Genomic DNA, 26,247 nt, shown 5'->3' on the forward strand with positions numbered 1-26,247 from the left:
GCCCACATGCCTAAATTCCTATCCAAGCGTGACCAAGAGTGGGCTAGGTAGCCTAACAACCAAGCCCAACCAGTTGACAACTTAGGCCCAAAAAAAGTTTGGGCCTAGTGTTTTTGGGCTCGATCTTGCAAGCCTAAATTCTTGTCCAAGCCCAACCAAGAGCAAGCCGGGTAGCATGATAGACTAGCCTAGCTTGTTGATAGCCTTAAAATAAATAAATAAATAAATAAAAGTTTATTTATTATTAGGACGGTATTGGTATAGGCTATCTCAAACCAAATCCAACCCGTTGACAACCTTAAATATCGGATTTGAAGGGGGGGGAGAGAATTTGTTAGTAAAATATATTATTTATTAATTTAGTAATTTAGTAAAATAAATAAATAAAAATTTATGGATAGTAACAAGCCCATACCATTTACTTAATTTATTAAAATAAATAAATGAATAATTTAATATAGTAAAATAAATAAATAAAAGCTCATTTATTATTGGAATGGGATAGGTACAAGCTATCCTAACTAGACCCGTTCATGGACCAGGTGACCCGATAGTCCAGCCCATCCCATTGATAGCGCTAAATTAATTAATTAAATAATTTAAGATAGATTGTACCAATCCTGTCCCAATAATACATAAACATTTATTTATTTATTTACTTATTTTACTAAATTATTTAATAATTAATAATTTAATAATCTAACAAATTATTATTGCTAGCAAGATAAGACCTAGAATCATGTAATTTATTTATTAAATTAAATTAAATTAATTATTATTTAACTATTTATAGTTATGCCACTATTTAAATAAAAAATACAATGACAAAAGTCGTATCTCCTTCTTTCACCATCTCGCCAGATTATTTATTTATTTATTGTTTTGTTTTATTAAATTAAATATATTATTATCCATACATTTTTATTATTTTTTTTCCAGTAAACTTTTAATTAGAAAATTCACCTTTTGCAATTTTTTTTGCTTAGGTATTGCACTTTAAACTACTTTTTCTATCATTGCCAAATGATCCATTTTGTTTACAAACTTGCAAATTCTCTATTGATTTCTTCATTTCCAATTTATTCTTCGAACTTACAATCATGTATATCTATTAGAATCTTCTTAAAATAGGTATGAAAATGTCCAAAATATCTATACAATTGCTTTGATCAAAATGTTTATTTTCCAAGTTTTCTCAACATATGAATTACTATCCCAAACCTTCCAATCTCTTTTGTGAAATTGATTTATTTTCCAAATTTGCTTTTCATATCAATTGTTCAAAGGTAAAGTTGCAATTTTAAATTCTATTTTGTTTTTATTTTCATAAAGTTTATATTATTTTTTTTAAACTAGCCTCACTAGTAATTGCATGGTGGATATTTTGAATATTTTGTTATTTCTTTTTAGAGGATTCTAATAAAGTGTCTACCTGTATCAAAAAGTTGAAGGGAGGTGATTGTAATTATCAAACTTCATAACAATATCCAAAACTTTAGGGAAGGTTTTAGGAATTTATCCTAAATAAAATACCCCAAATTTGAGGTTACCCTCCTAAATGGAATCCGGAACATCGGAGCGAGCATTTATCCAAGAGTTAAAAGGAGGGATGCTAGTAGCAAGTGACAAGGACGGCATGGTACAGTAGTAATGAATAGAGGTAATAGCATATAAGGGTAACTTTTTGGGTTTAATATCAATATAGGTAATATATTTAAAAAAATTAAAAAATAGGTTAACTTTTTAAAAATAATATCAATAAAGGGCAAAAACACTGTTCATCATCTTCTTCTTGCTATTTATTCACCAGAGCTGTTGTCCACTACCACCCGCTATAGCCTCCGGCAATGTTGCTGGAAGTGGCCGGAGGCAGAGGTGGTGGCAATGGCACTGTTGATTTCTCTATCCAACGCTGCCACCTCCACCTCCGCCTCCAACAACGTTGCTGGAGATGAGTGGAGATAGAGGTGACAACGACGACGGACATAGGAATGACCACCAGCGCTGCTGCCGCCACCTCTGCCTCCAGCCACCTCCGACAACGTTATTGGAAGTGAAGGCGAAGGTGGACGGAGACACGATGGTTGGCAGTGGACGACGGTTCTGGTGAACAAATGGCAAGAAGACAAAGATTAATAGTGTTTTTGTTTTTTATTAATATTATTTTTAAAAAGTTAACCTATTTTTATTTATTTTTTAAATATATTACTTTTATTGATATTAAACCCTAAAAATTACCTTTATATGCTAAAAACCCTATTGAATACACCACCGCATGTGGGACCCATTAAAAAAGACCTCTCCACCCAACCCAACACAAGCTTCCAACTGATGTACTCTTGCCATCCTGCTTTGCATGGAATCATACTCTTCCACCGAAGAGAATGTGTCAAATGAGTTTTGGAGAGTTACGGGCGAAGGTGGTACCAATCAAGAGTCAATACGGCGGTGTACAGAGACCGAATCTTCTTCTTACAATTGGCGCCTCACACGCACATCTGGGTACATCTTCTTACAATTGGCGCCTCACACGCACATCTGGGTACATCTTCTTATAATGTACAGGAGATGTTCTCAATGCACGGTGGATATTCCTGTGAGGCGCCCTTGTGTGAGGAGCAAATCCCATCACCGGTGTAAAAAGGCTAAATGCGCATTTCCTGCTTTGCGTTTGCTGCTATGTGGCAAGCTGAGGCTGCTTTTGGTTGGAACAACGGTTTCATCTTTTATCAGACCGACAGACCCTCACTCTGCTCGCTTCGTCGTTCGCCCGCGCACGCAGCACATTAGTCACCAGCAAGTAGCATCGCGCGTTTCTTCCATGAACTTAGACTACGCAGTGAAAGCTTTCTCTGCAACTCCATTTAACTGGCGAAAAGCATAAACAAGAGCGTTCCATTACACGGACAACGTAAATGTACTCTTCTTCTCTTTTCTTGCTTTCGTATTGTTTTACTTTTTTAGAATCTTCTGCAAGTCATGCAAGGGGGAGGGTTTTCTTAACCCAATAACCCCTACGCTTTTTTTTTATTTTATTTCTCTTTAATTTTCCCTTTTAATGGTAACCAAAGAGAAAAGCTCATCCATCGGACGAGTTTTCTTAGTAATGCAAGCTCAATAAATTTCTAGCTGGTTAGAATGGTAAGTTTTCTAATTTTTCTAGCAGGTTAATGTTGGCTTTATTTGTTATATCCTATGGTCTGAACTTTGGACATTAATTTTTCTTTTACCCCTTTTTGCAAAAAAAAAAAAAAAAAAAATCCAGTGATTAATGGGGAAGAAAAGAAGTTGGTCTGAAATCATGGCCGTGAGCCAGGCGCCAACGCTACCAAGTGGTACTCCCAATTCCGTCATGTCGTTTCTCAGCAAGTTCGAAAAATACAGCCGTAGCGGTAAAGATTATCAATTCGGTTCTAAGAGCTTTAGTCGTTACAGATTTCATGCATGCCATTAATGCCTTATGTTTAATTAATTTTTTAACGGTTCTAATTTCATCACTTTCGTTAAATGTTAATGGTCTCTGATTTAGTTGTTACAAATTTCAGCATTATTTTTTAACAGTTCTAACTACCTTGGTTGGCTTGCTTGCTAGTGCTCCAAGAACCATTTATTGCTAATGTTGTTAATTCATCCTTCTAAATGCAAGACATTTTTTAAGACATGAGGATTATAATTAAAATTAAAATGCAAGACATCTTTTATTGTACGTGCTAAGAATTTAAGACCCTGGCATCGACTTGTTTGGGCTTGCCTCTAGGGTCTTGGTACAAAAGTGGTATGTAGTTAAGAGCACAAGGTGTTTAACATTACATTAGCTATTTGAAGTAATGCAAGTGGAAAAGAATAAAGAGAATAAATGTTTCACATGCTTGAAATGTTGAGTTCTTGAATATGTTTTATTTGTTATGGTTGGTTTTATTTTTACATTTTCACTTTGAATATGTTTTATATGTTATGTTCAAGTATTTTAATTTAAGCTAATAGGCCTTTTAAACATTTAGTTTAAAACTTTAAAATTTAATTTTGCATTTTTATTTAATACTTTTTTAATATATATATTTTTAATTTTTTGTGTATGTGCCTTGCCTTGCACCTTGCGCCTTCAGAAAGAAGAAAGAAGAAAGAAGAAATGCTGATAAAAAATGTCAATCTGTCTCTTTCTAATGACTCTTTATATCATATTGAAGTTATTCAAATTTATAAGAAAACCCCCAATGGGTCTGATATTGTGTTTAGTCAATAAGTATAATTTTTTTTTCCTAAAGAATACATTCCTCATACAAATTGAATACTACAACAATAAGTAATATATAAGGTATGCAGTCTTTTCAAAGTGCGAGGAGCGAGAAAAGCATAGGGGGCTTCTAGGTTCTAGCATCCAAGTCACAAGGTGCAATGTGAGGCACATGAGCCTGGACAAAGCAAGATGCACATTTTCGAGAAAAACAAAGAATTAAATCAAATTATTAACACATAAAATATGGAAATCCTAATTTTAAAAGAAATTGAATATTTGAAAACCTTATTAGATTAAATCAAAATACATAAGCATAACATATAATATGAATTCAAAGTGACAGTGAAAGCAAATAAATATTGATCATACCAAAGTGCTTTAGGCACTCAACAATTCAAGCTTGTAAAACTCTCAATGTGCTTGTCTATCTCCTAGTTGCATTGCTTCAAGTACCCATACCTAGTGTGAAGTTAGATGTCTTGCACTGCTGATCTTATAGGGCCCTTTAAGACAAGTTCAAAGAAGTCCATGTGTGGGGTGTGGATATCCTATCCGCAACAGCAAGAATTTCAGGTATTCAAAAGGCCCTTATTTCTTATTTCTTTTAAAAGTTAATTGACCATTACTAGTGGACAAGCACCAATAAAAGGTAATTTAGAAGTTGATAGACCATCACCATCCCAGAAATGTAAGAGACATAAAAATATATAAAAAATTACCCAAAAAGCAAACTATATAAGCTGTGGTTCTTGTTGAGGCACAAAATGCACCAGGCATGTGCCTTTTGAAAGGGACTATGCCTAGGTTGATGGAAATAGGGCATATGCATAAAAATGCAGTTGGTGAACCTTTTAAAACACTGATTGTATGATAAGATCTATTGACACATATTGATAAGATGAGCTCATAGAAATAATATTACGATAAGGCACCTACCTTGTGATTTTTGTTGGCTAGGTTGGTACCTTAGTGCTTTTGTTGGTATTCAAGATAGGTGTTTATTTGATCTAACTGATGTATTCAGGCTAGGCACTCGATGGAGGGTGCCTTAACACCTTAACAAGTGCTTAGTCCTTGACAGCTATGGATCCCCAAACTGAAATTTGAGTTCGTTGGCTTGCATCCTACAAGGTACAAGGTAGAACAATATGTTTCAACCTTGAGGACAAGGTTAATGGAGGTTTTTTTCTTTTTTTTTTTTGTAATAAAATAAAATTTATTGAAAGGAAAAAGAAATTACAGAGGAGAGTGACCAGAAGTCACCAGAGAGAGAAAAAAGAAGAAAACTGTAGAGATGTAGAGCAATGATTAGTGCTGTTATATTGCTGTTATTTTATTTATTGTGGTCCCCACTGCTGCTGTTAGTTAGTTCCCACTTTATATTTGTTGTTAGGCTGCTGTTAGCAATGTTAGTTTTATTAGTTATTTGCTTATGTAAGCAGTAGGGGCATTAGTTAGTTGAGTGGGGTGGCAACTAAAGCTATCACTCTTTCTCTCATCTTTCTCTTCTCTCTTCTTTCTTCCTTTCTTCTTCTTCTTTTTCTTCTTCTTCTTCTTCTTCTTCTTCTTCTCTTCTCTGGTATTTTTTCTTCATTAAATTGCATCAAGAATTGGACTGATTACAGTCCAAATTTGCCAACTTGGTATCAGAGCCAATCTAGGGTTTCTCATGTGTGTCTAATCCAGCTGATCGCATGAGAAGTTCCTAGGGCTAGAAGCTTAGAAAGATCTGTCCATCGGCTGATTCTTGGAGGTTACCAGAAGGGTTTAGCAGTTGTCCAATGGCTTGTAGAGGCTTGGAGAGTGTTTGGTAATCAGGAAGAATCAGAGAATATTAAAAAAAATCAAGATTAGGGTTCAGACTAAGATTGGAAGTTGTGATCAGATTTTTCTAGGTAAGTTTCTATCTTTCCTTGAGATCGGCACCAGTCAGAGATAGATTGGACCTATCTAGAAGGAGAGGTTGAGCTTTCCTCTTCTTTCTCAGAGTTTTCTCTAGGGTTTGCTCTTAACCCTACGATCAGACCTGAATCACCTGACTGTGACCTATTTAGAAGGTGCGGCTGAGAATTGTTTCTGTTCTCACAAAGTTTTCTCTAGGGTTTTTCTTAACCCTACGATCAGACCTTACTATTAACACTTTTTGGGTGAGAACCTTTTTTGGGGGGATCCCTTTGCTAAGAACTGGTTTCTCTTGATAAATCTATTACAGAAATTGCAGGAGCTGAGTTTAAGACTCAAGGGGAAGGCGTTTTGGGGGCTGGAAACATGGGAGAAAATAATTTTCAGATTACTATTATTAAATTTGATGGTTCTAATTACTTGGAATGGGCTCAGTCAGCCATGATGGCGATTGGGGGCAGAGGGAAGTTAGGTTATGTGAATGGAGATGTAAAGAAACCAGCCAAGTAAGACCCTTCATATGCCAAATGGGTTCAAGATAACTATTTGGTCATGACTTGGCTGTGTAACTCTATGCAGCCTCATATTAGCTGCAACTATTTGTGGGTAAAAACAACTAAGGAAATTTGGGTGTGCACTAGAGAGAATAGGCCTGAGATAATGTCACTAGGGCCTATGCACTAGAGAATAGGCCTGAGTCAATGTTACTAGGGCCTATGAACTGAAATGTGAAGTAAATAATCTCAAACAAGGGGAGAAGCCAGTTCCTATTTATTTCTCCACTTGGAAATCTTTATGGCATGAAATTGATCATTTGGAAACTATTGAGTGGGAAAGTTAGAAGGATGCAAAAACCTATAGAAAACAGGTTGAGACCAATAGGGTTTTTGAAATCTTAGCTGGTCTGAATTTAGAATATGATATTGTGAGACAATTGCTCACAAGGGAGAGTGTGACATTATCTTAGGCCTATTCTCTAGTGCATAGTGAGGAAAGTAGGAGAAATGTTATGTTACAGTTTCAGCCTATGGAATCAGCCCTAGCAGTTGTGAAACCAAAATTTGGGGGTGACAAGGAAAGGGACATAAAGGAAGATAAGAAGGATTTAGTTTGTGACCATTGTAAGAAGCCGAAGCACACCAAGGACACTTGTTGGAAGTTATATCCACATTTAATGCCAGTAAAGTTCAGAAATAAAAAGGGGAATGCCAATGGGGCTATTACTACTGATGGCGCATCCTCTTCCCGCGCAAGAGCCACATTCCTAGACACTTTAGCTATTGTCCGAGCTGCTCTGACTTAGTTAAAAAGTGAAGTTGGTACTTCAGCCCCCTCATCTCAGCCACTGATTACATCTGCTACTCCTACTTTGTCATTTGCTCATTCAGGTACACGGGCATCAACATATCATGTTTTAGGCCCAGGTAACAATGGACCTTGTTGGGTCATAGATTCAGGTGCATCTGACCACATTGTAGGCTTATCTTCTTTGTTTACTACTTATTGCTTATACTTTAGCAGAGATAGAGTATCCATTGCTGATGGATCCCTTGTTCCCATCTCTGGGAAGGGAAACATTAGATTATTGGATGCCATATCCTTGTTCTCAGTTTTGCATGTTCCTAAACTTAGTACTAAGTTACTAACCTGTTGTCAGTTAATAGCATCACTAAAAATCAAAACTGTTCAGTGACTTTTTTCCTTGATCGATGTGTTTTTTAGAATCTGGAGACAAGGAAGGTGATTGGGATTGGTCGTGAGATGAATGGAATCTACCTGATTGGAGAGTGCCTGCATGGGGAAGATAAAGAAGTTGGAAGGTCTTTTGTTTTTCAGTTTGTGAGTTAGATTATGCTTTGGCATAATCAGTTGGGTCATCTATCTTTTAAGTCTTTAAGGAGTTTGTTTCCCAGTTTGTTTGAGTCAGTCCAAATGTCTAGCTTAAAATGTGAAAGTTGTGAACTTGCAAAGCATTCTAGAACAACCTATTCTTTGATCAATAAAAGAAGTACTATTCCTTTTGAAATTGTGCATACTGATGTTTGGGGACTATATCATATCATTGCTATTGGGGGGATACTGATATTTTCCGTTGTTTGTTGATGACTATACTCGTTTTTCATGGGTTTATCTTATGCACTCTCGAGATGAGGTCCCTAATCTGACTCAGAATTTCCATCAAATGGTCCTAACCCGGTTCGGAGTCAAAATGAAAGTTTTTAGATCAAATAATGCCAAAGAGTATTTTGTAAAACCATTAGTCTCATATTTCCTTGACCATGGGGTCATTCATCAAAGGACTTGTCCCTGTACACCTCAGCAAAATGGAGTTGTTGAGAGGAAGAATAGGCATATATTGGAGGTAGCTAGAAGCATTATGCTAAACTCCAATGTTCCTATACATTTATGGGGGGATGCTATCCATACAACCGTGTACCTCATCAATAGGGTTCCTTTTCGAGTCCTAGACATGAAAATTCCATTCAACCTCTTATCTCCTGACAAATACTTGTTCACTATTCCCCTTAAAACCTTTGGATGTACTTGTTTTGTTCAGATTCTTGGGCCTTATCGTTCTAAGTTTGACCCTAAAGCTTCCAAATGCATATTTCTTGGGTATACACAAAATCAAAAGGGATATTGTTGCTCTAAACCTACTTCTGGGAAACAATTTGTTTCTATGGATGTGACATTCTTTGAGGATGTTCCCTACTATTATAGAGTTTCTTCTCAGGGGGAGAGTAGTGAGATGGGTTCACCCACATCAGGAATTCCTTTACTTGTCCCAATCACTGAAGGGGAGTGTAATGAAGAGGGTTGTCATAAGTGTAGGGAGTTGAGGGTGTTTCATAGGCGGTGGAGATAGGTTGATTTCGGTCCTTAGCAATCCAGGCCAACTCCAGTTTCCTATACCGCTCCAAATCTAGGTACCACAACTCCCTCACATCCTACTACAGATGAGATACCTCCCATCACTGAGCCAAATGAGATGCCTTCCATTAATGAGCCTCCACCTCCTTTGGATGATCTTGATCTTCCACTTGTCCACAAAGGGAAATGCTGTTGTACTTCATCTACAACATATTGTATTTCTCAGTTTCTGACTTATGACCATTTGTCTCCATCCTATAAGTCCTTTTTGGCATCTATCTCTGCTATTCCCATTCCTAGGACAGTGCAAGAAACCTTGTCAATATTGGAGTAGAAGGATGCCATGAAAGTAGAAATGGATGCTCTTCTAAAAAACAATACATGGGAATTAGTTGATCAGCCCAAAGTGAAGAAACTGGTTGGGTGTAGATGGGTGTTTGCAGTGAAACATAATGCTGATGGCTTTGTTGAGAGGTATAAGGCCAGATTGGTTGCAAAGGGGTTTGCATAGACTACTTGGAGACTTTTGCATTGGTAACCAAGATGAGCACTATTAGAGTTATATTGTCCATTGCAACAAATTTCTCATGGCCATTGTTCCAAATGGATGTTAAAAATGCCTTCCTCAATGGTGATCTGCAAGAGGAAGTATACATGGAGTTACCTCTTGGATTCTATAGTATAAAAGCAGGGAAGAAGGTTTGCCGGTTGAATAAAGCCTTATATGGACTGAAACAGTCACCAAGAGTATGGTTTGATAGATTTAGACTAGCTCTTCGGAAATTCGGCTATGCCCAAGCCCAATCAGATCACACTCCTTTCATTAAGAAAACAAACTCCTCCTTGACTTTACTTGCTGCTTATGTGGATGATATTGTGGTGACAGGAAGTGATACCCATGAGATTGACTCTCAAAAACAACTACGTCACGAAAAATTTGAAGTCAAAGACTTGGGAGAACTATGTTATTTCTTGGGTATTGAAGTAGCCCAGTCCAAACATGGAATTTTTATCTCCCAAAGGAAGTATATTCTTGATCTTCTGGAGGAAATTGGAAAGCTAGGTGTTAAACCAGCTCACACACCCATTGAACAAAACCACAAGATTAGAACTGAAGGTGGAGAGCCCCTTGAAGACAAGGTTATCTTTTAGAGGTTGGTGGGGAAACTGCTTTATCTTTGCCTCACCCGACCGGACATTTCTTATGTAGTCAGTGTAGTTAGCCAGTACATGCATTCCCCCAAAATCACTCACCTTCTTGCAGTGCTGAAGCAGAAACAAAATGTTGTAGCACGTTCCAGTGCTGAAGCAGAATACAGATATATGGCACATGGTATGGCTGAATTATTATGGTTGAGGTCCTTGTTTGAGGAACTGGGAATTGCTTATGAGAAGCCTATGATGCTATATTGTGATAATCGGGCTGTTATTAACATTGCCCACAATCCAGTACTACATGATAGAACTAAACATATTGAGGTGGATCGACACTTTATCAGAGAGAGAGTTGCCTCTCAAGAAGTGTGTCTTCTATTATATTGCCTCTGACATGCAGCTTGTTGATCTCTTCACCAAGGCAGTTACAAGGGCCAAGTTGGAAACAGATTTACGCAAGTTGGGAATGATAAATATCTATTTCCAACTTGAGGGGGAGTGTAGAGATGTAGAGCAATAGTTAGTGCTGTTATATTGCTGTTATTTTATTTATTGTGGTCCCCACTACTGCTGTTAGTTCCCACTTTATATTTGTTGTTAGGTTGCTGTTAGCAATGTTAGTTTTATTAGTTATTTGCTTATGTAAGCAGTAGGGGCATTAATGTAATTGACATCTTATTTTTTGATATTACTATAGATAGCTGAGTGGGGTGGCAACTCAAACTATCACTCTTTCTCTCATCTTTTTCTTCTGTCTTCTCTCTTCCTTTCTTCTTCTTCTTCTTCTCTGGTATTTTTTCTTCATTAAATTGCATCAAGAATTGTACTGATTATAGTCCGGATTTGCCAACTAAAACAAAACTTCAAAACCCATGTAAGAAACTCCAAGCCGATCAAGCCTCAAAGAAACCAATAGAAATCAGGAAAAATTCTGAACACCCTAGGCCAAATACAGATATGTACAGTACAAAATACAAGGTTTTGCACTCTACATATTTGTATTTGTACTCCTTCCAAACCGAGTCTTAGCAATAACAGATTCCAAAAGACAGATCAAACAGAAACAAAACTTGAACAACAAAGCCAACAGAGACAGAATCACATCAAACCCCACTAACAAACACTCTTACTCGATAAAGCCAAAGACAGACAAAAAACTTCAAAAGCTATGGCCTTTGATCCGTTGAATCACTAATATTGTCTTGAGACTTTCTTGATCTTTAACATCTTCTTGTTTGGTCCAATCCCAAAGAGACTCCCTTTTAGTCTAGTGAAAGCTTTTGAAACCAAGACACTTCTATGGTTTCTTTGTTTTTCAAGTCTTCTATTTGTTATATCAAACTTCTTGGACTTCAATGAGTGCCAAGGGTTCTCATTAATCCTTTCCAGTTCCAGAACTGCATTCTTTTTAAAAAATTGGACAGCAATCATTGTTGTAGATTTTTCGATATCAGCTTCTTCTGATCTAGTTGTACTCGAAATATAATTCTCACTTGCCAAAGTTGGATGGGCTTGAACATCTTCAGCATTCTCCCTTACAGGCATCTTGTAACACTCCTCTAGTTCTTGAAATATCTTTTTCGTGAAGGGTTCACCTCCCAACACAAGCAAACCCAATGTTCTACCTTCTGCGGCTGCATCAACCACTTTGTTCAAATCAAAAGCCTTGTTGATACAGTGAGTTTCATCAATAAGCACTCCCTCCTCAGATGACTCACTTAGAATCTCAGCTTCATCAGAAAACCCATCATCTTCCTGGGTTTTTTCTTCCTTAGTTAAAGGTCTTGTAATGTGAATCTTTTAGCTTGGCTTGTTGTTTTGGTGTGTCGACTTGACACCTAATTGGAATGTACTTGTTTTTTTTTTTTTTTTCAATAAAACTTTTCTACTTTATTCTTCAAAAAAAAGTATCGATCTTCCCATCATCAACCTTCCAACAAAATGCCTCAATTTTTAAGGGAGTTGGCTTACACCAGACTTCATTCACAAGAAAAAAGGTCCCTTAGGTTGGGTATCCAAATCCTCCTATCTGGCTTAGAGGGAACAACTGCTATTTTCTCAAGGATTGCAGGCTCAACAACAAGAGAACATTCATGCTCCCTTAAGCCTCTTTTAAAACCCAAATTACAAGCAAAACCCTCAATGATAGAGGAAATTTAAATGGTTGACTAAGGAAATTGAAGTTTGATGCACATGGGTAAAGAGAAGTGCAGATGGCTTATCTAGGCAAGGGGTGAATAGGAATTCTGCTTTTTGGGATCAGTTGTAATTGTTCCTTTTCATTTTGGGTGTATGTTAGCATTTTTTGGGGAGTTAAGATATTTTAGCTCCCCTCCTCTTTAAGCTTATTCTAAATTAATGAAACTTATTTTTATTGATAAAAAACCCCTCAGTGATAGAGTAGAAATTTGAGATGGGCTTTTTCTTAAAATGAGAGATATCAAAAAAGGGTAAGGAGATCAGCCAATTCTGTGGTTGACAATTTGGAAAAGTAGGGGACTCTTAGGGAAAGCTTGTTTTGGGCTGTATTGTAAGATTTGAGAGATAGCAAAAAGTGTTGGAAAGGCTTCTTTTAGAGGTATGTCACCCACCCACAGGTCTTCCCAAAAAAAGTGCTTTATTCCTTGAGTTAACATCATACTTGACATGGTCTATGGGAGGACAACATGAATCTCTTTCCAAGGGGAAGCTAAAATAGCTTGAGGAGATACACCAGCATCCCAACCATTCTCCATTAATCCACATATGTTTGCTAGTTGCTACTACCCTATACCAAAGTCTCATTCTCAATTGGCAATCTCCACAACCATTTCCATAGCAAAGCTAGATTCTTGGACACCACATTCCCCTACTTCGAGCTTCCTTGATTCTTACTCAGTTACTCCCACAAGCTACTTCCCACTTTTTTAGTGAATGGTTATGGACCATAAAGGTGGAACATCCAAGCCTAAAATAAATAGGAGAGTAGAGAGGAACCAGATCCCAATCACCTATCTTCAGTTTGTAGATGATCTCATGACCTTTTGTGAAGGGGGTATTAGTGACAAGGTAGCAAACCTGAAGGAGATAATCATAGGTTTCGAAATAATCTCCAATCTGAAAATAAATTTGGAAAAGAGTTGCATAGCGGGTATTAGCTTGGAGGATGAGGAGATTAAGGGTATTGCGGAGTGTCTCGAGTGTTCCATCTCTTCTTGGCCTATGTTTTACTTAGGGCTTCCATTAGGGGCAAATCCTAGGCATATTTGGAATCCAGTGCTAGAAAAGTTTTAGAAGAGATTAGCTTCATGGAAGAAGAATTACATATCTTTGGGTGGTAGAATTACCTTAATAAGAGCTACATTGGCAACCTTACCCACTTATTTTCAGTTTGTCTTTAGGATACCACCTAAGAAAGCTAGGAAGTTGGAGAAGTTAATGAGAAAATTTCTGTGGGAACTTGGACAAGGGAAAAAGGATCATTTAATTAAGTGGTAAATTGTGTGTAGAAGTAAAGAAGAGGGGGGTTTGGGAATAGGGAGGGTGGTTGAAAAAATCAAGCTTTATTAAAGAAATGGCTATGATGATGACCATTGGAAAGCAAGAGGCTTTGGCATGAAGTGGTGGGAAGCATTTATGGGAGTTTGGCAAGTGGTTGGGATGCTGGTGTTTCAAGGTAGGCTAACTTGGCAACACCTTGGAAGGCCATTCACAACACCCTTCCTCATTTTCTTAGGTTTGTTAGGTATGAAGTTTTCTTTGGTAATGCTGTTCGGTTTTGGGAAGATATTTGGATCGGAAGTACCCCTCTAAAGAGGTGCTCTCAAAATTTATCTTATATTCGGGGATATGACTCCTACTTGGGATTTCGGTTTTTGTAGGGGATTAAGGGATGCGGAAATTGACTTCCTCTCTAACTTGCTTTGTTTTCTTAATCAGGTTTGTTTAGATCCCTCCAAGCCAGACAAAAGGGTGTGAGCTTGTAGACCCAAAGGGACCTTTACTTGTGCTTCTTACTTCAAATCCATTTCTCAATCCTCTGTCCAACAACCTTTTCCCTCAAAGGAAATTTGGTGTAGGCCGGTTGCCCCAAAGGTTGTAGCTTTTTGTTGGGAAGTGTATTATGGGAAAGTAAATACTCTAGGTAACCTACAAAAGCGAAGATCCTTCCTTTGTATTTCTTACAACTGGTGTACCCTCTGTAGAGCTCATGGGGAGGATTGTTTTCATATACTAATATCTTGTCCATTCTCTGCAGACTTATGGGCTTGGCTACTCTCATTGTTTGGGGGTAATTGGAGCTTGCTAGCAGAAGTCCGCATGATCTTTGAACGGTCTACTTTCCCTTGGCATATGAAAAGTGGGAGAATTATGTGGAGATGTGCTTGAGCTGCATTGATTTGGACTATATGGGAAGAAAAGAATGGTAGAATATTTCAAGAGAAGGAGAGGAACAAGCAGGAACTGAAGGACTATGTGTTGAATAGGGCAATCCTATGGGAAGTCTTCGGAAAGTTTTCATCAATTTGTACTTAAACAGTTTGCTCATTGCTTGGGTGGGGTGCTGATGGGATTCAACAAAAGAAATCTGGGGGTAGTCGAGCTTCAGGTCATTGGAATCAAGATTGAAAATGTCTCAAGATCCCTCGATATCAGCTCTAGTGGAGTTTGGGTCAAGGTGTGGGTGGTGTCTGAATTCGAACAGGTGTGGTGGGGAAGAAGTCCAGAGCTAGAAGATGAAGCTATGCTGGTTTGGTGGTGGACACGTGGAGGAAGGTTAGTGGGAAAAGTTGCAAGCTCGCATGAGTTTTCCAAATTAGCATTTAATCAGTCGGTGGGGGAAGTCCAGGCGACAAGTCTGCCACTTAAAGTAATTAATTCAATTTTTTTTGAAAAAACCAAAAGTGGGGTGGGTGTTTTATCTTTTGCTGATGTGGCAAGGCTTTCAAGTATACCAAGCGGTGGTCTTCGAAGGGCCCAGTTTGAGTTGGGGGGGTTATGGCCGGTTCGGTTACTAAACCGAACATGTTCTTTAGTGACCCACATGACCACTTAAAACGTCACGTGGGTCGGGGTAAGGAGATGGGAGCTGGGCTGACGATGGACCGCTCACCTGCTTGGGACAAGATGCAGTGGCGGAAAAAGGTTCCTCAGGGGGAGTTGTTGTGGTTACGCTTGCGAGATCGTGAAGTTCCAAGCCCTATGAGATGTTTCGGTAAGAAACCAAATCCTAGATTTGAAAGAGTAAGGTGTGAAGAAGATGCTAGGGCGGATGAAGGATGGGTTCGTTGCAGGGAGCTCAGTGAGGACTTGGACGTAAACTCAGTTAGTAGTTCTAGTCTGGGTAGTGTGAAGGATGAGGCTGGTTTTGGTGAAGGTGTGTTGGGCCTGCACTTGGTGAGCTTATTTTAGGGGGACATAGAAGAGGTGAGGAGATGTAGACTAGGCGGCTCTGAAGGCTTGATCGATGCGGTGGGGGGTCTTGGAACTTTGGGAGTAAGTGAGACTGCTGAACCTCATGGGAGTAGCCCTTCTTCAAGGCTCCAGATTGTGCAAGGTGCAACTAGTGTGGCAAATCAAGAGAACCTGACGCAGAGTGGCAAATCAACTAGTGTGGCAAATCTGCCTCTCTGGATTGTGGAGAGGCGGATGAAGGATCAGGAGGGGGAGCCGTTAGGAAGGTTTAGAAATGAGAAGGTGTGGGAAATTATTGAAGGAGTTTTAATGAGTTGGAACAAAATGTTTTGAGGAGGGAGGGTTTGACTGAGACCAGAGGGGAGGGGTCACGAGGGAATAGATTAGGAAAGGAGAGGAGAAATGGAGGGGGATGTGTTGGTGGAAGGAAGTAAGAAAGAGGATTCAATAGCAGAATTTGTGGGGAAACTGGGCTGTAGATCGGAGAACTTGAACATCCTGAAAGGCGGCTTACAGAAAAGAAAGGAGGCGATCAAAGTGAAGAAAAGGAGATCGAGCGAAGTTTAGAGGTTGAGAAGGGATGTGGATGGTGATAAAAAGTTTGGGGTGAAAGGAGACGGAAGAAAAGGAGGGAAGTAGTGGGCAGGTGAAGAAGGGACGTGAGTGAGATTTGTTAATGGAGATCCTTAGCTGGAATGTGAGGGGTATAGGAAGTGCAAGGAAAAGAGCTATGATCAAAGAGGTGTTAAAGCGGTTTGATCCTGACATTGTTTTAATACAAGAGTTCAAAAAAATGGATTTTGATGGTGGATGGGCTAGGAGTCTTTGGAGAGCTAGGGGGATCAGTTGGGTAGCTGCCTCCTCATGGGGAGCCTCAGGGGGGATAGTTACTTTGTGGAAGAAAGATGTGGTTGAAGGTGTGGAGGAGCTTATTGGGAAATTTTCAGTTTCATTGAAGTTCAAGCAGCAAGCGGATGGTTACGAATGGGTTTTGACAAATGTTTATGGTCCAAATGATTACAGAGAGGAAGGCGTTTTGGGAGGAACTAGCGGATATCAGAGGACTCTGGGATGGGCCTTGGTGTGTGGGTGGGGACTTCAATGTGATTAGATTCACGGAGGACACCAATATTAGCAATCAGAGGGTGACAACTAGTATGAGGAAGTTTAATCGGTTTGTGGATGCTTTTGAACTCAAAGAGATTCCCTTAGCCCAAAAGTCATTCGCTTGGTCCAATCTCCAATCAAGTCCTAATTGTTCTAAGCTGGATAGGTTTCTTTTCTCTTTGGACTGGGAAGACCATTGGGGCAACCTTGCATCTAGGGCTCTTCCTAGACTGACATTGGATCATTGGCCAATTATGTTATGCAAAGAGGAGAGAAGGATTGGAGGCCCTACTCCTTTCAAGTTTGAGAATATGTGGTTGCTACATCCTGGTTTAAATGCGAGAATTAAGGATTGGTGGAGTGATTGTAACCCAGATGTGGATTGGGAAGGCATGAAATTTCATAAGAAGCTCCAGTTTTTGAAAGCCAAGCTCAAGGTGTGGAATTAGGTGGAATTTGGGAGAATAGAAGAAAGGAAGAGTTCATTGATGGATCAAATTGAGTTCCTTGACACGAAAGAAGAAAGGGATGAATTTGGACAACCAGACACAGAACATAGAAGGGGCTTGAGAAGTTAGAGGAGTGTTTACTTAAGGAGGAAATAAATTGGAGGCAAAAATCTTGTTGCAAATGGCTGCAAGAGGGAGATAGAAATACCAGATTTTTTCATTTTGTGGCAAATGGAAGGGGAAGGAAAAACATGATCACAAGGCTGGAAGTGGATGGGGTTGCTCTAACACAACAAAATGAAATAGCAAGGGCATTTGTTGAACAACACTTTATGTCCATTCTAAGAAGGCCAATCGGGGGGGGATATGGCTTGAAGGTTTGGATTGGCCAAATGTAGGGGAGGATAATAGGCAGAGGTTGGAAAGAAGGTTTGAGTTAGATGAGATTAAGGAGGCTGTGTTTTCTATGGACAGAACAAAAGCCCTAGGCCCGGATGGTTTTACAATGGCCTTCTATCAAGATTGTTGGGAGATCATGAAAGGTGACCTTTTGCTAGTGTTTGATGAATTTTATAGAAGAGGTGTGATCAACCCAGGGTTGAATTCCACTTTTCTAGCATTGGTCCCTAAGAAGAAAGATGCATCCCACACAGGAATTTGTTAGACAGTTTTGTATGCCCTTAGCTTTAGTCCATTTTGATGTACTTTTGACATTTAGTGTAAATAAATAAAGTACGTGTTTGATTCATGTTGTTTGGTATAATTCTGTGTAATACCCTAAAACTGGACACTTATAGAAACTTGTGTTAGTTTTAAATGATCACAGCCATTGGACAAGTCTGGGGAGATTTATCCTGCCAAGGTTGATACTGATGTGCCACCAAGTGTTGGGATGGCTTGTTTTGGCCATCAGGGTAAGACCCAAGGCACATGCAGTATGGGATTGCTTGAACCCTTGAACCGGACCAGATTTCCAGTATTGCCCTAGACCTTAGAGACAAAAGGGCAAAACTGGAAAGTTACACCTGACCCCTGGACTCGATTATGACACATCACTAGGTGTCGGATCGGGCTGTCTTTGATATGTCAATTAGTGAGATCCTTAGTGGGGGTCAAAACCTGGACATGTTGGGGCAGTCTAAGAATTCATCTGAGTGAGTTATCATAGTGACAGGATTAGCCCCTTTGCCTGACAATGGTAATGATCGGGAATGCACTCTCTCTGATGGAAACCAAACTGCCGGCAGTTGATTTCAATCGTTGGAATTTTGTTTTGCAAAATTAATATATATATACATATATATGTATATGTACAGTTTCAAAAGATTTGCAAAAGGTTTTAATTCCCAGGATCCATGTGAGTAGAGAGTGCGACACTGTTCCTTGCAGCCAAGGGAGAGGTCTTCTCTTGTCGGGCAGTGCTTGATCATTAAGGGCTGAGAGGTTAAGTATAAGACCATTTAGGATAATACCTGATGGGCTAATCTTGCATCTGCCCACAATCCCTGGGTTTTTATAAGATGGCTTGGCCCAGGGACCACTTAATGTAAGTGTTGGGCCCATAGGTTCCATGTGATGGGCTCAAGGGGGTCACTGAGTTTTTCAATGAATTCGGCTGGGCCTTGTAATAAAGGCTGGGCCGAACCCATGTGGCTGGTGTGTAGATCAATGTTTGGGTCCCACGCCATACAAAGAAGCCCAACTGGGCAGCAGATTGGAAACTAGTTAAACATTGAACACTTAATAACCACCTATTCATGGGGCGAATCTGAGATTAATGTTAGTAAAAGGATTGGGCCTTTAACCTTATCCACTCTAGGAGACCAAATTCAAATTAGATTTGAATCTGGCAACCTCCTGATAAGATCAGGAGTAAGCTAACTTAATCTGCAGATAAGGTTAAGATTATCCCCTATCCAAATACTAATTTGGATTGGGATAACTCCCAATTAGGAGGTTTTTTAATCAAGAAGAAAGAGGAGAAACCCTAAGAGATATATCAGATTTCAAACCAGGGGTGGTATGCATTATATACCTTTGCGAATTGAGATTTGATCACACACAGACTCCAGAGAGAAGAGAAATAGTTCAGCCCTCTTCGACCCTGGAGTTCTCCTCCAGCCGCCGCCATTCCGTCTTGCAAGATTGGATCTTTGCAGCAATAGGAAGTCAAGAAATCAGTTCTTGACATCAGTCTTGCAGAAAAGACTAAAAAGGATTTGATGTTCAGAGTTTCCAGAGGATTCTTGCGAAGGATCCAGTGTGTAGGATGCACCCTGTTGGTTCCGTTCCATCCACAACTGTGTCATCTTCAGTAGGAGCGGATCTTGGTTTCTTCTTTGGGCGTGAACACCAACTTTGGGAGATATTGCTTCTCCGGATCAGGTATATTCCTCCCTTTTGCTTTTGGTTCAGATCTGGTTCGATTATGGTTCAAGTAGAATCCTTGAATATTGTATTCTAAATTTAGGGAATATGATTCCCAGTTGGGAGAAGGTAGGAAAATTTTTGAAATTTGCCCACCCATTCCGCACCCTTCATGGCGTCCATTAGATGGATCCTACCATTCTTTCAATGGTGTAAATGGATCTTGGGGTGTGTTTGGAAAAGGCTTATGACTTGGTGGAGCGGTCATTCTTATTGAAAGTTATGTCCAATTTTGGGTTTGGGACTCAATGGTGTAAATGGATCTTGGGGTGTGTTTGGAACGTTCATTATTCTGTGCTAGTAAATGGGACAGTGGTGGGCTTCTTTCCGGCTGCTAGGGGAATAAGACAGGGTAACCCCCTTTCTCCTTTCCTATTTACTTTTGTTGCTGATGTTCTAGGGAGGTTGATTCATAGAGCAGATTCTAGGGGACTTATTAGAGGTTGGAGAATAGGGAGGGAGGATATTCCCCTTACCCACTTATAGTTTGTAGATGATACAATCCTGTTTTGTGAGGGTGGGAACCTGAATTATATCAGGAATTTGAAGTTGGCAATACAACTTTTTGAACAAATGCCCAACTTAAAGGTGAATTTTGAAAAAAGTTGTGTTGTGGGTGTGAACTTGGAGGAGGGTGAGATCAGGGAAAGTGTAGAAATTCTGGTGGGTTGTGAAGTCTCAAGTTGGCCATTGAATTATCTAGGGATGCCTTTGGGTGATAACCCAAAGAAGGAGAGCTTTTTGGACTTCGGTGGTGGAATGATTCGAAAAAAGACTTGCCTCTTGGAAGAAGAATTATCTCTCCCTTGGTGGGAGGATTACACTGATTAAGGCTACTCTAGCTAATCCGCCCATTTACTTCCTCTTAGTGTTCAAAATTCCTACAAGGGTTTCTAACAGGTTGGAGAAGATGATGAGAGATTTCCTTTGGGAGCTGGGAGAAAATAAAAGAGACCATAGGGTGAGCTGGGAGGTGGTTATTGGAAGTAAAATCCTTGGTGGATTGGGGCTTGGGAACATTAGGAAAAGGAATGTGGCTCTTTTGGGGAAATGGTTATGGAGGCTCCCAATAGAAATGGAGACTATGGGCTAGAATTGTGGTGAGCATACATGGGATGGAGCAGAATGGATGGGATGCAGGGATCCGAGCAAGGACCACAAGTACGTCACCATGGAAAGCCATTCACGACTTGCTTTCTTCTTTCTCCCCTCTCATCAGGTATGATCTAAACTCTGGTACTTCCATAAAATTCAGGGAACAAACTTGGGGGGGGGGGGGGAATGCCCCTCTTAAGGATTTGTTTCCTTCTGTGTATGCCCTCTCTGATCTAAAAAATGAGCTAGTTTCTTCTTTTGTTACCCCTTTGCCTTCCTCTTCTGGGTTTGGTTGGAATTTGGTTTTGAGAAGAACTGTGAGAGATACCGACTTTAGCTGTATCTTGAGCCTCTTAGGTATCCTTGATAATGTTTTCTTGGACCCTTCTAAGTTAGATTCTAGAATTTGGACCCCCACCACCACTTGCTCCTTTTCTTGTGCCTCTTTCTTCAAAGTCCTAAGTTAGCTTCCTAGTCCTGTTGGCCTTCCCTTCCTGGTTAAGGAAGTTTGGTGCAGACCTATTCTCCCTAGAGTCGGTAGTTTTTGTTGGGAATCCTATTTGGAAAGAATCAACACTAGTGATTTGCTCCAAAAGAAAAGACCCAAGACTTGTTTATCCCCTTACTGGTGTGTTCTTTGTAAAGCGGAGGGGGAGGCTGGTTTTCACCTACTGGTGACTTGCCAGTTTGCTAAGTCCATTTGGGGGTGGGCTCTTTCCCTTTTTGGGTCTAGCTGGAATCCTGCCTCAAATTTGCAAAGTCTCTTTTCCCCTTCTTTCTTCAGGTGCCGTTGGAAAAGGGGGAGGACCATGTGGAGATGTTTGAGGGCTGCAGTTTGTTGGGCCCTATGGGAGGAAGGGAACTCCAGAATCTTTTCTGAGGTAGGAAAAAGTATTGAAGAACTGAGAGATTTGATTCACATAAGGGTTGTTCAATGGTTGAAATCTTCTGAGATGTTTATAGATTTCATAGTGGATGATTTGTTGAGGAAGTGGGGTGAGATTGCTAGCTGCACCCAGTCCAAAGCAATCTTGTGTGTGTCCTGGACTCCCCCTCCGGCTGGCTTCTTAAAACTGAACTTCGATGGAAGCAGTCGGGGGAACCCTGGACAATCGGGGATTGGAGGTTTGTTTAGGGATGAGAATGGGCTTATCTCTGCCATGTTCTCCGGCCCAATTGGAGTGGGTGACTCTCTCAGGGCTGAAATACTTGCAGTGTTGGAAGGAGTTCAAAGAGCCAAGGAAATGAATATAAGAAGACTCTGCATTGAAGGGGATTCAGAGGTGGTGGTAGGATGGCTGAATAAAGAAAATAGTAGTTTATGGATGTACAGTAATGAGAAGAGAAAGTTTAGATGGTTGGTTCAGGAGATGGAAGTTAAGGTTAGCTGGGTGAATAGGTCAGCTAACTCCTTTGCCTATGAATTAGCTAAGCAAGGAGTTGTGAGGGAATCAATGTTTTGGGCACAATTGTAATTTTTTCCTTTTTGTTCTTTGGAGTGTTTGCTCCCTTTGGAAGATAAGAAAGTTTATCTTCCTCTCTGTAATTTTTCTGTGATTAAGTAATGAAATGCTGTTCTTGATAAAAAAAAAGTTTTCATCAATTCTCATATGATGACCTTTGAAGAAACTGGGTAGTAGTAGCGAGGTGTTCTTCCATTAAAAATAAGACAGTTACAAATCTGTAGAGAAAGCGGGAGGGGAGGAGATGGAGGAGGAGAAGAACTTCGTGGAGGCAAGTTGATGGAGGAAGTATCTCAAGGTGGAGGTGAAGAACTTTCTGTTGGAAGAACTAAGAATCAGAGGGCAGATTAGCTTGAAAATCAGGGAAGCTAAGCTGGCCACGGTGATGTTGGTAGGACTGAATGTGGTAGAGTGGCTCACAAATTTTGTAGCTGCAGCGAGTACAAAAGGAAAGGATAGGTGCTGGAAAGAATTCCTGACAGAGATGGGAAGGAGGTATGTGGTGGAATGCAGGAAAAATAAAAAAAGATTCTTCATAACTCTCTCAGAGCATTTTAATAGTACCAGGAAGCAAATGGTCTTCTTCCCGGAAGGAAGAAAGAGCCAGGGGTGGACTGAAATAGTCAAAGCTCTGAGAGAATTTATGTCTAGAATGAAAATGAAAAAGGAAAAAGGCTTGGAAAAGAAGATAAGAAAGGATCTCTCGAAGACAGAAGTGGACCTGGAACCCCCCAACCAATTGGCACCTACTGTGATGCAAGACGGAAATAGAGCGGCAATTTTGTTATCGGCAGATAAAGGAGAGTGGTCCAGTAAACTGGTTGTTGAAGTTGATAAACCAGGGAGAAGCTGGGAGGAGGTTGCTGTATTGGTGACAAAACAGTTGAGGATGAAGACCATATATGTACTAACGCCTTTTGATGGGTGCAAAGTTCTGCTTGATCCTCTAGATAACAAGCTAGAAGTTGAGGCTGTATGCCTGCAAGATAAGTTGGGCTCGGTGAATATATTCAGGTGGTCTCCTTCATCAAACTCGAAGGAGTTCTCAGTAATGGATGGAGTAAAGGTGCGTGTGGTTGGTCTACCCTTCCATCTTTGGAAGTCTGAAGTAGTAGAAGCCATCGCAGCACTGTGTGGAGCAAGGCTGGCTGGTGTCTTCTGGGGAGAACTCAGATCTGTAGCAATCCTACTGAATGGGGTCAAGCCTGAGGAGATTCCCAGGAAAGTGGATCTGAGAGACGAAGGAGCTTTCATGGCGATTTGGTTGACTTCCACCATTGAAGCTGAAATGTGGAGGGATGCTCGAAGGGAGGAAGATGGTAAGGCTGAAGAAGAAACCTTACGTGGCAGCAAGGGGTTGGCAAACCTGCAAGGAAGAGAAAATTACACAGAAAAGGCCAAACAAGCTTTTGGGAATTCAAAAGCCTTGCCGAAGTTGGAAAGTCACAGACGTGCTCAACAAGGCTTTAGCTGGGTTTCTGACAGATCATTTGCACAGGTTGTCATAGATGGCATTAAAACTAATTCCTTAAACACACTTGTTCGGCTGGGAAAAGGTGATAAGGGGGCTGCAAATTCTTTTGAATCGAAGTCAAAAGACAAGTGGGAAGTTGAAACGTTGGGTCATTTAAAATTACTTAGGGCCGAACCTCTATCCAATTCGGGCCAGGTAATAGTGAGTGGGCCTTATCAAATAGGTCGTCTATAGATGGTAAACACCATCTATCATCTTCTTCGTTGAGCTCAACAGGCCGTAAGTCACGAAGAGCAACCTCAACCATTGCTGGAACCTCCTCTTTACAATGGGTTGTGTCAGAGACAGCCACCCGGAGATCACCAGAAAAATGCAAGCTGAGGTGCATCAGGCAGAGTGAATCAGAGGACGATTCCAGCAATATTGATTCAGACGTTATAGTCTATTTAGGGAGCATCGACCTGAACAGTTCGAGCAATGTCTTTGATGAAGAGAGCTTGGGTACGGAGGTGCTTTTTTAAGAGAACAAGCAAGAAGATGACTCACAAATAGGTGAGGAAGATGACGTGAACTTTCTGGTTCGGTTGACAAAGGATGTGGTTCAGGTACGACCTGCATTCGCATGGGAGGTTAATCCAATAGTACATGAAGAACAGGATACGAGGTCGGTAGGGAAAAATTCTAACACTTCGAACTATAATGGGATACCAGAAGAAGGGCAGCACGGGAAGAATAGTTCTACTGTTAAAGTAGACAGGGTATTGAATCCAACTGTAGATTCCCTAAGGCAAGCTCAATCACAGGGAACAGTTTTAGGCCTACCTCCTTATGTGAGTCCCCCTCCCTTGTTTGCTGATCCTTCGGTCCCCAACAACAAAGCTATGGTTGTCCATTCGGTTTTGGTTACTAATGTGCCTTCTGTGCTTGAAACAGATATTCCTGCATCCCGGGCGGAAGTTTCAATTGGGGGGAAGAGAAGAGGGAATAACAACTTTGAGAGTGAACTGAGAGAGGGAGAAGGGACACCTAGAGAGAGACAGGAGTAGGAATTAGAGAGAATTTGTGCTTTGTTGGAGGAGTATAAGGAGAAGGAGGAATTAGATCAAAGGGAGAGAGCAGCAACTTCTCAAGAGAAGGAATACAACAGAAGCTCCAACTTGGGGGGAGAGGTGGCTGAAGCTAATGCATTATCTAGGAAGAATGAGGGGAATAGTAAAAGGAGAAAGAAAAAAAGATTAGAAGTGGAAAGGTTAATCTCAAATATTGAGGGTGATATTGAATTCAGTAGGAGAGGGGAGAGAAGAAAGATTTTGCTATAAGGTGGAGTCTCTTGGGAAGGGTGTCTGAAAGGAGTGTTCAGTGAATATCATCAACTGGAATGTGAGAGGATTGGGAAGTGAAAGAAAGAGAAGGGCAATTAAAGGCTTACTAAGAAGAGAGAAACCGGATATAGTGTTGATACAAGAAACCAAATTGGCAGAATTGGATAGAAGGTGGGTCAGAAGTGTGTGGAAATCAAGAGGAGTTTGTTGGACTTTGGCTCCTTCTTGTGGAGCCTCTGGAGGTTTAGTAACATTATGGAGGGAGGATGTTGTAGAATCAATGGAGGAGCTAATAGGGCGATATTCTATGTCCTTGAAGGTGAGGAATGTGGGGGATGGCTTTACCTGGGTTCTAACCAATGTCTATGGGCCCAATACATATAGAGAGAGGAATGAGATGTGGGAAGAATTGTATGGCATTCGAGGTTTATGGGAGTGCTCTTGGCATCTTGGGGGGATTTCAATGTAATTAGGTTTTGTAATGAATCAAACAATCCCCAAAGAACAGTCACAACCAGTATGAGAAAGTTTAATGAATTCATTAATATTTGTGGGTTAAAGTCGTTACCCCTCTCACAAGCCAATTTTACTTGGTCTAGTTTCCAAGAAAACCCTCTTTGTTCGAAATTAGACAGATTCCTCTTTAATGAAGAGTGGGAGAACCATTGGAGGAACCTGGTGACTAGAGCCTCACCTAGAGTCACTTTTGATCACTACCCTATCCAGTTAAGTCCTAAAACACTATCCTTTGGTCCATGGCTGTTTAGATTTGAGAATATGTGGTTGACTCACCTGGATTTTGTGCACTTGATTGGGGAGTGGTGGAGAGAGGGGGTAAGAGGGGTGAAGTGGAAGGGAGTGAGATTCCACAAAAAGCTGAAAAGTTAGAGATCCAAAATCAAGGAATGGAACATGGAACACTTTGGGAGGATAGAGGAGCAAAAAAGTAATTTAGTGTCTAGGATTGAGGAATCAGATTCCAAAGAAGCTCAAAGGATAATGAGTGAACAAGAAAGGACTTTGAGAAGAAATTTAAAGAAGGATTTGGAAGAGGTTCTTCTGAGAGAGGAAATTTCCTGGAGGCAAAAGTCAAGACATAGATGGATCAAGGAAGGGGATGGAAATACAAAATTCTTCCATGCGTTGGCTTATGGGAGGAGAAGGAAAAATTTTGTGGCCAAGTTAGAGGTAAATGGGGAGGAAGTCACAAATCAAGATGAGATAGCAAGGATGTTTGTGGATCACTTCAAATCAGTCTATAGAAAACCATTGAATAATAGGCCAATATTGGATGATTTGGAGTATAATAGGCCAATATTTGAAGAACACGTAAATTGGTTAGAGAGGGATT

The 26,247-nt window shown here is 40.2% G+C and overlaps 1 protein-coding gene across 4 annotated transcripts in view; it reads left to right on the top strand.

Moving 5' to 3' along the window:
- The first annotated feature begins 2,667 nt into the window (after positions 1-2,667).
- DRD1 (SNF2 domain-containing protein / helicase domain-containing protein) overlaps positions 2,668-26,247 on the top strand; it is a 76,237-nt gene continuing 52,657 nt past the window's right edge. For 2 of the 4 annotated variants that reach the window (XM_088963551.1, XM_088963561.1), the window contains exons 1-2: positions 2,668-2,917; positions 3,266-3,392. In XM_088963551.1, the coding sequence (XP_088819677.1) occupies positions 3,272-3,392 (121 nt within the window). In that variant the 5' untranslated portion in view covers positions 2,668-2,917; positions 3,266-3,271. The remainder of the gene's footprint in view (positions 2,918-3,265; positions 3,393-26,247) is intronic. The other 2 variants (XM_088963578.1, XM_088963569.1) reach the window with 2 other exon arrangements.

The sequence above is a fragment of the Nelumbo lutea genome, chromosome 1 (assembly GCF_056320005.1).
Source record: "Nelumbo lutea isolate HS-2025 chromosome 1, American lotus-T2T, whole genome shotgun sequence".
In the NCBI taxonomy this organism is placed as follows: domain Eukaryota; kingdom Viridiplantae; phylum Streptophyta; class Magnoliopsida; order Proteales; family Nelumbonaceae; genus Nelumbo; species Nelumbo lutea.